Genomic DNA, 12,483 nt, shown 5'->3' with positions numbered 1-12,483 from the left:
CGCCACAGTCCCCCAGCTTCCTAATGAGAATGGGGTGAGAGACAGTATCAAAAGCCTTCCTGAAGTCTAGGAAAACTATATCCACTGCCACCCCTGCATCCAATGATTTAGTGACCTGGTCGTAAAAGGCCACCAGGTTGGTCTGACAGGAGCCTGCTTTAATTTATATTATATATATTTAATTTATATATACATATTCTATATGTGTAGGCTGCTTTAATTTATCTACGCATAACTCTATTGATTAAATTGGAGTTAAATTGGTGTAAAATTCAATGAGACCAATTCAGAATCAGACCAAAAAAGACAGGGAAACTTTACTGAAAGCTGCAGAACTTTGAAACCTTTGGATTTGGTTGTAGAAATGGCTGGCTGGAAGAAGAGTCTGGTTTAGGTTGGTGGGAAAGGGGGCTGATCTTATTCTGGTTAACCACTACCTCTGTTTCTAGCTTTTGTATGAAAGACACAGGCTCTTGCACTGTGGGCTCTAGTACATCCCTTACTCGTTGGTGGGGCATACAGATTAGAAAATTGTTCTGAGATTTCCCTTCCCTCTCCCTAATGCTCTTTGGATGACTGACATTCTCAAGGGGTTATTTTCTGCAGTCATGTGTGACAAAGTATGTTTTACTTGCTGTTTTTGATGCAAATAAAAATGCCCAGAGTGTTTTGCATCTGAGGCCTGCTCTTTTCTGTGGAGGGTGGTATAGATTTCCAATAAGCTTTGGCTATTCAAAAAGTAATTGTAGGGGTTCAGAACGCCTCTCTTCTCTGCCACCATCCCTGATGTCAGAGCAAGTGCATCATTAATGTCTGTTTGATCCATTCACAGAGAGAACTTCTTCGGACCCAAATGGAATATGACAGGAAAATAAAGTCTGCTGAGAATGCGATTATCAAACTGCAGAATAACACTCAGTCTATTGTGGTAAGGCCAAATTTGTGTCATTTCTCTTCCTCAGACCATATTGATAATAGCATGGAAACAGTAGCACTGTACCTGACAAGGGCTTGAATGTATCAAGTACAGCTCAAGTAAGGTGTAGGCAGACTCCATGTCCCTTTCATCTAGACATAGTCCAGGCCCCCCTTAACCATGGTGTGCCATGCCCTGTGAGTGCTAAGCCACTACTCCTGCTGCCTCCTAGAGATTTCTTTTTGTGATGACTACAAGAAGGGAGACAACAGCAATGGGTCAGGTTGGAACTATGCTGCCTTAGAAAGGTAGGACGGCTAGAGTGCTAACCTGAAACTTGGGTTAGCTCTGCCACAGACTACATGTGGGACCCTGGGTAAGTCCAGTTAGCCTCTTTGTCCCCATCTGTAGATGACAGGATAACAACACTGCCCTAACGCGGAGGTTGCTGTGAGGACAGATATGCTGGTGATTGGGCGGCACTCAGATACTTTTTAGTGCCTCTGCTAGATTTACTGCAGCTGAGAGGCCTTTAGAGCTAAAAGCATGAACTTCTATAGCTTGTGCTGAAGAGCCAAGGCTCCTTAGACAGATCTCAGCTCTGAGGTTTGGGCACATATGGGGACTTGAGACGGATACTTCACCAGTTTCTTTCCCAGGGACACTGAATCTGAAATTCTTTGGATTTGGTGTAAACTCAGATCACACATGAGGACCACAGTTGGGGTTCACTTCTAGGCTTAAAGTTCACTTTTACCTTGAAAAGTAACAGTACAAAAGTACATTAGTCTCTTGGTCTGGGTGGAGCCAGAAAGGTCAGAGTTGCAGGAAGAATACAATGTACTCAACCTGTAAATTAAACAAACCTTTTTGAACCTCTACAAGGTTATAGGTTCTTTTGAGTTCAGAGGGAGATCTGGGGATAGATTTGTCTTAGATCCAACTGGATTTGCTCATTTCAAAAGGGAACAATGCTTGCAGTGCTGAAAGATTGAGCATTGCAGGGTGGGAGCATCTTTGTGTGGGCTTCTGCTATGGAAAATAATCCCAAAACAATTTCTTGATGATATCATCCAGCTGCCTGCAAAATGCATCTTTGGTGAGTCACCTCTCTGCAGGGCGTGAGCCTTCCCAAGAGCAGTCTCATATTCACACTATTAAAAGAGTGACTAATGATTGTTACCCTCTTGCAATTGCTCTGCACTCACCTAAATCCATAGACCGCTCCCTTCATTTCACGGTACAGCTGCTTTCTGGCATAGCACTGTTCCGATGTTATTTTCCTGCCTGGTAATTCACTAGGTGCCTTGCATAATAATACTTAAAACCAGAGGGTTGATGTGGCATGTGATATAGCTGATGAGGAACAAAGCCCTTCATTCTTAGGCAGCCACTTCACATCCAGGTGTGAGCCATTATCTCCTGATGGCTCTTTGGTGGCCTCTGGGCAATAATTTGATGGTCTCAGCTCAGTTTCTGTTGGATGAGTGCACAGATCATAGTGGGAATGCTGGGACAGGATCATGGAGATCTAACTGCCCTCTAGCCCAGGGGTTGGCAATGTGTGGCACAGAAGTTGGATGCAACTTGACTTGGGGTGGTATGGGGGATCATGCAGATGCATTGTGCTGCGTGTCCCCACTGCAGCCCTCTGCTATTCCCTTGTGCCTGTTCTTACTGTTGCTGCAGAGGGGCCTGGGATTGGTGGTAAGGAATCTCTGGGAGGCTGAGATTTGTGATCAGAGGCAGGGGTGCAGGTAATAAGCCCCAGCCCACCATGTCAATAAGTTGTCAGCTGCTTCTCTAGCTGATAGAAGACAATCCTGAAAGTTAGGATGGAAACACAGCGGCTGTGTACTGTCTGGGGTGACTGTCTAGTATCACTGTCAGAGCTATGGATACATCTGGGTCATCTGTTCTTAGTGCCAGGGACACAGCTTTCAGCAGGACCATGTTCATTTTAAAGTTAATATGAAATAATAAAAAAGAAGGGAAGTCCTGCACTAGGAGGGAGAGCCCAGAGGTGGAATTTAGTAGATCTTTGCCGTATGATAAAGCTGTCTCTGATTTCTCCCTGGATAGATATATCCCCCTGCTGTCGGTGCATTGCAAGCTTCTTGTTATACCACATGTAGCACCCTTTCCTCCCCAATAAGCTTTACTGCTTGTCAACTTGACCATCATCATTTTAAATAAGTGAAGGGTGCTGCACGGACAGGGCCCCTTACTCATTAAGAAGTACTGTTGTTGGGTATTTGGCGTCAAGTCTCCCCACACCAAGGACATGTTGGCACTGACTAACAGGAGGTTAAGGCCAAGTGCCATATACCTGTCTCTGTAACACCAAAAGGGGAGCTAGGGCTTGCTTCCTTCCTGCCAATCTTCTGTTCTGAAAAGAAACAGAAATTCCCTGCCCAGGCTGTTAAGAGCTTTGGTCAGTTCACCTCATACAGCTACTTGCCACAACTGTTATTGGTGTTAGGGGTGGCCCTTTTATGAGCATCCAGTAGTTAGGTCAAGTTTGCATACTCCAGAGATGTATGACATGCAGTCCACTGGATATTTCTTTCATTGTTGAATGAAAAAGTATTTGAAAAGCCAAACAGAAGGTCTTTGGCCTTGCTGTGTGCTAATTCATGAACGTATGCACATGTCTGCATGTGCAGTCCAGTTTCCCATTTGCTAGCCTGGTGAGGACCGAATGGATCCCTAGCGGCAGCCCTTCACTGGAGTGTATCACTTGCACGTGGCATTCAATTAAATTTGTGTTAGGTACCCCTGACTTATAGACAGGTATTGTCTTGGCCAGCTCTCTCAAACCAGTCAAAACCTAGGAGCCTAAAACTGTCCTCAGAGTATGTGTGTAAGGAAGTGTTTTGGGGAATTGAGGCCAGAATCCGATGTGGGAACCTGTACATTGGGTTGGAAGCCCCACTGCAACTAAATGTGGGGTATTATCTGGAAAACTGGGAGCCCTTTTCAGAATCTCAGGTCTGGAACAATTGGGACATTTGACCATGAATTAATCTGCCTTAGATATGTTGCTTACAATGCTCGAAGGGGGCCATTGTACTCATAAATTGTAGTCTTCTATATAACACAAACCATAGGGCTTCTCTCAGTGAATTCCTGTATGAACTACAGTGAGTCTTCTAGAACAAGAGCTTGTTCTTGTCTCTTATTTCAGATTCACCAGTTACCTGAACCTGTCACTGCCCTTGTGCTATGGAGGTTTCTCCTTAGTCCACATGCAGTTCTGTTGGGCTGTCCCAGTGTGTTTGCCAATAAGGTACAAGGCCAACACAGCAGGGAAGATGGCAGGCAGCAAAAGCATGTTTGAAAAGACAATAATGGTGGCTTTTTTCCTTGTAGAGCTCCATCTCTGAAGTGAGAAACCTGGTTGAAGAGCAGTTTGGGGAGCTGCAGGAAGCTGTCAAAAAGGCCCATTTGGATGTGCTGTCATTTTTGGAGGAGAAGGAACGTGCTGCAGTTAATCATGCCAATGGGATAAAGATCCACTTGGAACACAAGTGTGCCATGATGGAGGAGAACAAATGCAGGGTGGAGAAAATGGTCTCCCACACCAATGACACCCTCTTCCTAAAGGTACCATATTCTACATGGCATTCCCATTATAAGGGCTTGAGAAATAGCATAGCTGCAGGTTTTGCAGCATTGAGGTTAAGTATGCAGTATTGATTGCATAGTCCAGGCTTTCTTGCCTTGCAGTGCAGCAGCTCCCAAACTTCTTTTAACTGAAACTCCATTTAGTCAGATAATTTTTTGTGCCCCATGTATGTAGTTACTGCTGCCTGCATGTCTGTAATTACCCTGCAGTACGAGAAAACTAACCTGGGGCTTTATTTCATTCAGGGTTAAACTGCCTGGGTTTAGCAGTCCCTGTGGGGTTACAGCAGGCACAAGGACAGTTACTACAGAGCAGCTGAGGTCTGGTAAAGGCTTGTTCCTGTTAGAGCACATGGGGTAATGATAGATTTGGGCGAATGAAGGGCTCAATGGGGACGGTACCCCTACTGTGGGACTCTCTATTTCAAAGCCTGATTTGGGAGAGGATTATTTTTTCCTTTCAGTTATTTAAAAAATAAAAGACAGAAAAATGTTTCCTCAAATCTCTGAGGGCATCATTAATTGGGCCCGGATGAATATCATAGATCTATAATAGGGGTGTGTGAAACTTCGGCAACCTTTTCCTTTGAGAGGTATTTCGGCTCATTTCGGTGCCTGAAACACGAATCTGAAATGAAACAGAAGGCTCCAAAACATCTCCGAAACAAAATGAAACCATCTGAAACATTTCAGAGATGTTTTGTAAAATTTTGGAGTTTCAGAGCTGGCCTTGCAGGGAAACAGAAACTAAGAGGGAAGGGGAAGCGGGGGGAGGAGGGAAGGACTGCTCTGATATTGGCATCTGTAGCTGGCCAGTGTCTACGATCTGTCCTTGAGGTCTCTTCTAATCCCAGTGCTCTGGGGGAGAGACGACAGCCCGCTGTCATTCCATGTGTAGATCTGGGGGCCTGCGCCCCCTGGGAGGGCTGCAGGGGTGTGCCAGACTCCTCCCGGGGGGGGGCACAGGCCCCTGGATCTGCGCGTGGCATGACAGCATGCTGCTGCTGCTGCCAGCAAGTGATATGAGTTTTGCTTTGAACAGTTTGAGGTGCAGGTGTACAGAAACCCCTGCACCTATCTCCTTGAAACTTGGCAGGCTTCATGCCTGCAGAAGGGGCTGCCATCCCTGCAATGTTCATCCAAATCAGGCAACAATCACACAGCTATAGGTATTTTATTGATTCCCCATTATAGCCTATGGCTGAATCACTGAAACAGGGTCGAAACTCTGACACAGATTCGGATGCATTGAAACAGAACAGTGATCTGAAACACCAAAACGAATTACTGTCCCTCTGAAACAGACAAATCCAAAACTGAATCGAAACATAGCTGTTTGGCAGAACCCTAATCTATAACCTAATATTTTTCAGGTATTTCTCTTCCTTCTCCTTGGAGAGTGCTGGAATTATTGCTTTCCTACAGCCCAAACCCTAGCCATTTCATTATGAAACCTGGCATGTTATGTCCTTCATCATTTTATGACCATGCTCTAATTTTTCTAATGTGCTCAGTGAAATGGCAGGTGGTAGCTAGGTCCTGAGATTGCTCTACTTTAGCTAGAGTTGGCTCAGTCTTTACAGTCACCGAGTTTGGCTGGGAAAACACATGTTCAGGTTGAGTTTTTAAAGATCCAAGTCTGATCCCGCTCTTATGGAGATTGACTGGGATTTTGCTTTTGACTGACATGAATTGGATGTGGTACAAAACCAGCCAAATATATGCAGGAAATAAACAAAGCCAGATTTTTTTGTTTGGATTAGGAATACTGTGAATTCAAGAAGAATGCAGGGGTGGACATGCTTCCCAGTGTTTACATCGGACTGAAAGATAAACTATCAGGGATCAGAAAGGTTGTTGTGGAGTCAACAGATCATTTGCTACAGCTTCTCCGAATCTCCTATAAGGAAAAGCTCCAGGAGTTTGCAAAGGAAGGTAAGCCTCTTTTGTAACTCTTTAATGTGCATTTGCAGAGATGTGTACGTGTATGTGTATGCATACTGTTATCCTTTTGCTGGTTGGCAAAAGTGAGGCCCTGAGAAACTGCATGCTATGCAACTCAGCATGTGAATATAACACAACCCAGCAGAACAGTCTTTTGATCTGTAATAAGATCCTGGCACTGGATTTGTGGCATTGTGCTGACTGCTGTGAAAACAGACGGTGCTGATTGGTCATGACGTTTTGCTGACAGTTTTCAACTCGCTGAACCCCAAACTTTCCATGAGCACATGCAGCTTTGATGGAACTGTTTTTGAGAACATACTTTAGAGCAGGGACGGGCAATTATTTCGGGTGGAGGGCCACTTACTGAGTTTTGGGAAGCCATCAAGGGCCGCATGACAGGCAGTTGGGGGCAGATAAGTATTAATTTTCTAAATTTTTTAGGGGCCCTGCGGGCCAGATAGAATGGCCTGGCAGGCTGCATCTGGCCTGTGGCCTGCATTTTGCCCACCCCTGCTTTAGAGCCAGGGCAGAGTTTCTTGTCAAAGGTAGCAAGCATGCAAAATGACCCAGCAGTTGGGCACTCATGTAGAATGTGGAAGGTCCAGGCTTAAGTTTCTTGATTTGTGTGAGTCCATCCAGGCACTCAGACCTGGGCTTCTTGTATCCCAGGGAAGTTTCTGGAGTACCAGGCTATTGACTATTTTAAATCTTGAATTGTTTTGCAGGATGGGAACACCTGTTTCCCACCCAACTCTAATAGCAGGCATGAAAAGTTTGCAGTGTATTAGTGGGTGAGCAAGCATAAGGGGCAGGAAAGGATATTTTATATTTAAGTACAATGCTTGATTAATCAAGTGAGCCAGGAGAAACACACTGCAGGCGTTTCTCTCTCCTCCACCAATTCTTTTATTCAGTTCTGTCTCTGCCTTTCTTTACAATGATAAACACATGCAATCAACACTTAATGATTTACTGTGCGGAAAAGCCTGAACGCTATCTGTATTGCTATCCTAATTCCTTTTAAATCCATGATGGAACTCTGACAAGCAATAGGATACAATGCAGCTGAATTTGTTGCCCCAACAAGTTAATGCTGTCGGCTGGTCTAATCAATCCTGTTTGTTTATGGAGTCTCTCAAGTTTTCCTCGGCAAAGCAAAGCTCATTTGGTATTAGGTGCTGGTACTATCTGTTCCTGCTTAGAGGCTCTGTGGATGAGATATCATCAGGCTTGCTAACAATGTTGTGTTATCTGCTGTGCTGCTGGCAGTCTTGATACAAAGTCAGACATGGGCTGGAGGTGACAAAGAAACGGAGCTGTTTTTGGTATGAATCAGCTGAGTCACCTTGGGACTGAAATGATTTTCTTTGAGAAACACACAGATAATGGGGAGAAGTTGTAGAATCCAGGATTATTTAGCTGGTTTTCACTCAAAACAAAATTTTAGCACTTGTAGCAAATATATTTTTTTCTGGAGTAAATCAGCAGCACAGCCTAACTATAATACTATGCCCATCTCTACCAGGACCTCCATGAACTGCACCTCTGAGAGCTCAGTCTACCCCTTGTCCACTTCCCCTGTAAATATGTGTCCTGCCTTTCATGGGTACAGTATGATGGCTGAGGATGACAACTTGATACCCCTTCTTTTCTATCTTGTTATTTTTCTTTCCGTGGATGGCAAAATTATTTTCTACCAGCATTGCATCTCTTTCCTATAGCTTCTGTCCTACTTCTCTTCCTCTCTGGATTTGCTTCCCCTCCCAACGGTGATGTCATTGGCAAATTTGTTAATGATTAAATTAACATAAAGAAATACGTTGTAAGGAAGAACTGTGAAACAGCTGCTTGAGATAGAGAGAGGAGCCTGTAGGGGGGAAAACTCATGAAGCCCTAAAAACACCCTGGATTAAACAAAAAAAGTACTTCCTAGTGTGGTGTACAACAGGTACTGCAAGATTCTTGCATTCCATTGAGTGAACTCTATGTAAAAGCAGAAATAAAATCAAGCACAAAGCATTGCCTTCTGCACTTGATAAACTTTCAGTGTATGACATCCCTGCTCCCTTATAAAAACAAGATTATGAAAAGGCAAGGCATGCACTCAGAATGGGCATATCTGAGGAGATATGGGGGTAGCCCAGACCTCATCATGCTTTTGGTGCACTAAGCCACCCAATTCCCCCCAGCCTTTCTCCTGCTTTAGGCCAGAGTAACTTCCCAGGAATACTCCCTATACCTGGCTGAGACAAAAACAGCTTGGCAAGCTAACTAGAAGTGCTCACTGACTGCATTTGACCATTCCTGACCTCACGAGAGCATGGTTTCCCTCATTACAGATCCAGGTACACTTATACAAGCCATCACAAAGCCAGGAGTCTATGGCTCTCATTTTGACTTAGGCCAGTTTCACACAGCTGGAACTTCACTGATATGATTATCAGTTGTATACGGGAGTGCCTAGGGGCTCCTTTCCAGGTTGCTGCCCCATTTTATCTAGTGCTGTTCAGACACGATAAAAGAGAGGTGACTAACCCGTGGCAAGGGTGCCATCAGTGGCACAGGCAGCCTCTACATGTGAAACATGGCAGATTGGGGAGGGGACAGTGGCAGGGTGGGAAGCAGAAAGAAGAGCATCAGAGCAGACAGGGAGCACAGGACAGGAAGTAGAAAGCTGAGCAGCCGATTGGGCTGGGGAAAGAGATCAGTGTGACACTTGGAGGCGGGACTTATTTGCAGCATGCTTGCCAAAAAGGTTGGCCCTCATTGCACTAGAAGACCTACTCCATGTCCCAAATAACACATAACTTCAGGATGGAGGTGCCACTGAGAGATCAGAATCAGGCCCACTGTCTCTGTGTGGTCACAAAATCATTTCTTGAAATGAGGTACCTTTGGAACTGGACTGGTTCTTATTCCTGATAACATAATAAAATAGGTCCTACTACCACATCACAAAGTTACAGCAGGGGCACTCCTCCTAGGGCAAAAACACAGGGTTAATGCTGGAAATACTGACCATACCTTGCTGTCTTTCCATTATTAAAGAGGACTGTGGGATCAAAACGCTGGTATCTGCAATTGTATCACCCAAGCACCACATATCTGCTCCAGAGCCAAAAACTAGAAGTGACTTTCTCAAATGTAAGTATTGGGTTTAATGCCTTTAAAAGACATGCTTTTAGTGGGGAGATGAGATTTCTAGGGTAATCTGGAATTGTATACATGGGAAATCTAAGGAAAATTAATCCTGTGGTACATAGGAAATGCAGAGTATGGGGTGGAGCATTGAAATCTATTGGTTATACTTTGGGCTAAACTTGTAGCATGTCCATTGGACAAGTCATTGCGACCGTTTTAAGAACACTCTTTTCTTTTTCATTCAGACACATTCCCATTAACATTTGACCCAGTCACAGCTCACAGATATCTCAGGCTCTTGGAGGACAACCACAAGGTGACAAACACCACTCCTTGGGAACACCCATACCCAGATGACCCAGAAAGATTTGAGCACTGGCGTCAAGTGCTGTCAGATAAGAGTATGTACATTGGTCGCTATTACTTTGAGGTTGAGATATCGGGACCTGGCATTTACCTTGGTGTGACATACAAAAGCATTGACCGGAAGGGGTCAGAAACTAATAGCTGCATCTCAGGGAATGACTTCTCCTGGAGCATCAGTTGGAACGGCAAGGGATTCTCTGCATGGTACAGTGATGTGGAGATGCCACTAGAAACAGACACATTCAGCAGAATAGGTGTCTACCTGAACTACCCTAAAGGGACTTTGTCCTTTCATGGGCTCACTTCTGATACCATGACGTTGATACACAAGTTTGAGTGTGAATTTGCTGAGCCACTGTACCCTGCCTTCTGGCTTTCAAAGAAAGAAAATTCTGTCAGGATAATAAGACTGGGGGAAGAGGCAGAGAAAATCCCAGTTTCTTCCTCTGAGGAAATCCTTTCTTCAAATGCAGATTCAGCATCTGAATTGGATGCAGCAGCCAGGACCTAGGATGTGGATCAATGCTACTGTAGTAACAAGTAGTTGGGAATACATGTTACTGGGGTTTCAAGAATGGGTTCCATAACCAAAGCTGGTTTCAAGAATCCCATACTCTAGAGATGGAAAAGACCTGACTTGATCTTGATGCTTAATCCATCCTTCATGCCGGCCTTTCTCTGAGGGTCAGCACTGATTGCTCCCTCAATATATTTTTGCCTATTTTGTTCAGTGTGATTTTAACTTCTCTTAAAAGGACCAGTATTCCACCACTCTTCTGCGAACGTATGCCAACTGGGGACTCAATTCTGATCTCACTTTTGAAGCATGGAGTGATGTCAATCAGTATAGTTCTATTGACATTAGTGGGACAGGGGTGTGTTATACCAGCTGAAGATCTTTAGTGGAGTTACACTACTGTAACATCAAAATGATAGGATTAGATACCAACCCAAGGACTGGTAACCTGAAACTTTCAAAACTCATAGATCTCCTGAAAAAACCCCCAGTAGCTTAAACATCATCAGTTAATTTTAAAGAATAAATTTCTCATTAAAGGAGAGTCCTTTTATTTGTCTCCGGGTTTCTTTGCCTGTCAGGTGCTCTTTCTTCACATTTTGAAACTTTTCTTTGCAATTTTATAATGGACTCAAATATTATATGGTGTCATGATTCCAACAGCTAGGGCACTAAAGAAATACACTAACAGTCATGACTCTCACTGTTAAATAAGAGATGGCAACACTGGTTTCCACTTAAGCAAAGAGATGGTGGAGCATCTGATGTGCCCAAGCAGAACCACTGAAAGAGAACACTATTTTGTTATTCTTAGAAGGCTTGGGCACAAAGCAAGTTGTGGCACATGGCACAGGGGCACAAGTTCCACATGGCACCAAAGCACAAATGAAAGACTTCACTCTGCCGGTGCCTGGGTGGGTACAGAACGCATGGCTTTCATATACAATCTGAGGAACAAAGCCCCTACATGTACAACCAAGACATATGCTCATAAGAAAAATCCACTGCTGTAATAAACACCACTTGATTAAAAAAATGGTTTCAGATATGACTGATATTGTGTACACATGTGACTTGTTAAATCACCTTGTCCTGAAAGACAGATGATTAGTAGTGGGTAACCTTTCTCCATTCAGCTTCCAGTCCAATCTATAGACTGAAATTTATCATCAGCCACCGGCTTGTGGCCCCTACATGAGCTGAGTGTGTGGGTCTCCATATAGTTTTTGGTGGGCAAGTGTCCTTTTAAAAAAAAATCTATCACCACAGTGGCCGCCATTGTTGGTAGTTCTGGCTGAAACTGAATGAGGCTGGGGTCTTCGGCTGTTCACCTCTCTGCAGGGATAGACTGGGGCAGACAGAGAAGCAGTACAGCTAGGGGGGCTGTCATAGAGGACATTCTGGTTTTCTGCTACTCTGTCTTCTATTGATATGAAACCCAGTGCCTTTATGTCCTCTATTTTTCTCTTTAAGAGAAAAATAGAGGACATAAAGGCATCCGGTTTTGTATCAATAGAAGACAGAAGACAACCAGACTGTCCTCTATGATGGGCACCCTAAGTACAGATGAGGGTTGTCTTCTAGCTTCTGCTGCTGCACCTGCTCTTTGGTTAGGTAGATAAGCCTCAAGGGGACCAATCGAGTTCTTGAATGATGCCAGGTACCAGGAGCACATGGGAAGCAAATGGCACCTTGTCTTCCTGCTCAGCTCCCCCAAGCTTAGCTTCCAGAGCCTGTAACAAGAAGAGCAGCCTAGACATAACAGAGGAGCAGAGCTGAAGGGATGGAGTGAGGAGAGGAGAAGCAAGCCCACTGCCCCTAGAAGCAGCAGAAAGCAGCCCATTAATCCATCATCAGTAACTGGAAAAGTCCAAAAGCAAAGGGAGAAGCTTTGTAGTGAACAGAGAGGGGTAGGAGAAACCAAAAATGAAATATGTGAAGAAAATGAAATGAAAAAAGACTGAAAATA

General features: G+C 44.3%; 1 protein-coding gene across 1 annotated transcript in view; it reads left to right on the top strand.

Moving 5' to 3' along the window:
* The window catches only part of TRIM16 (tripartite motif containing 16), a 22,151-nt gene extending 11,093 nt beyond the window's left edge, over positions 1-11,058 (top strand). The window contains exons 2-6 of the mRNA XM_019502428.1: positions 833-928; positions 4,289-4,522; positions 6,307-6,478; positions 9,539-9,634; positions 9,877-11,058. Of these exons, the coding sequence (XP_019357973.1) occupies positions 833-928; positions 4,289-4,522; positions 6,307-6,478; positions 9,539-9,634; positions 9,877-10,508 (1,230 nt within the window). The 3' untranslated portion in view covers positions 10,509-11,058. The remainder of the gene's footprint in view (positions 1-832; positions 929-4,288; positions 4,523-6,306; positions 6,479-9,538; positions 9,635-9,876) is intronic.
* The last annotated feature ends 1,425 nt before the right edge of the window (positions 11,059-12,483 follow it).

The sequence above is a fragment of the Gavialis gangeticus genome, unplaced genomic scaffold (genome assembly GCF_001723915.1).
Source record: "Gavialis gangeticus isolate Ggan-Ray unplaced genomic scaffold, GavGan_comp1, whole genome shotgun sequence".
NCBI classification, from domain to species: Eukaryota; Metazoa; Chordata; order Crocodylia; family Gavialidae; genus Gavialis; species Gavialis gangeticus.
This window is presented reverse-complemented; position numbering and strand designations above follow the sequence as displayed.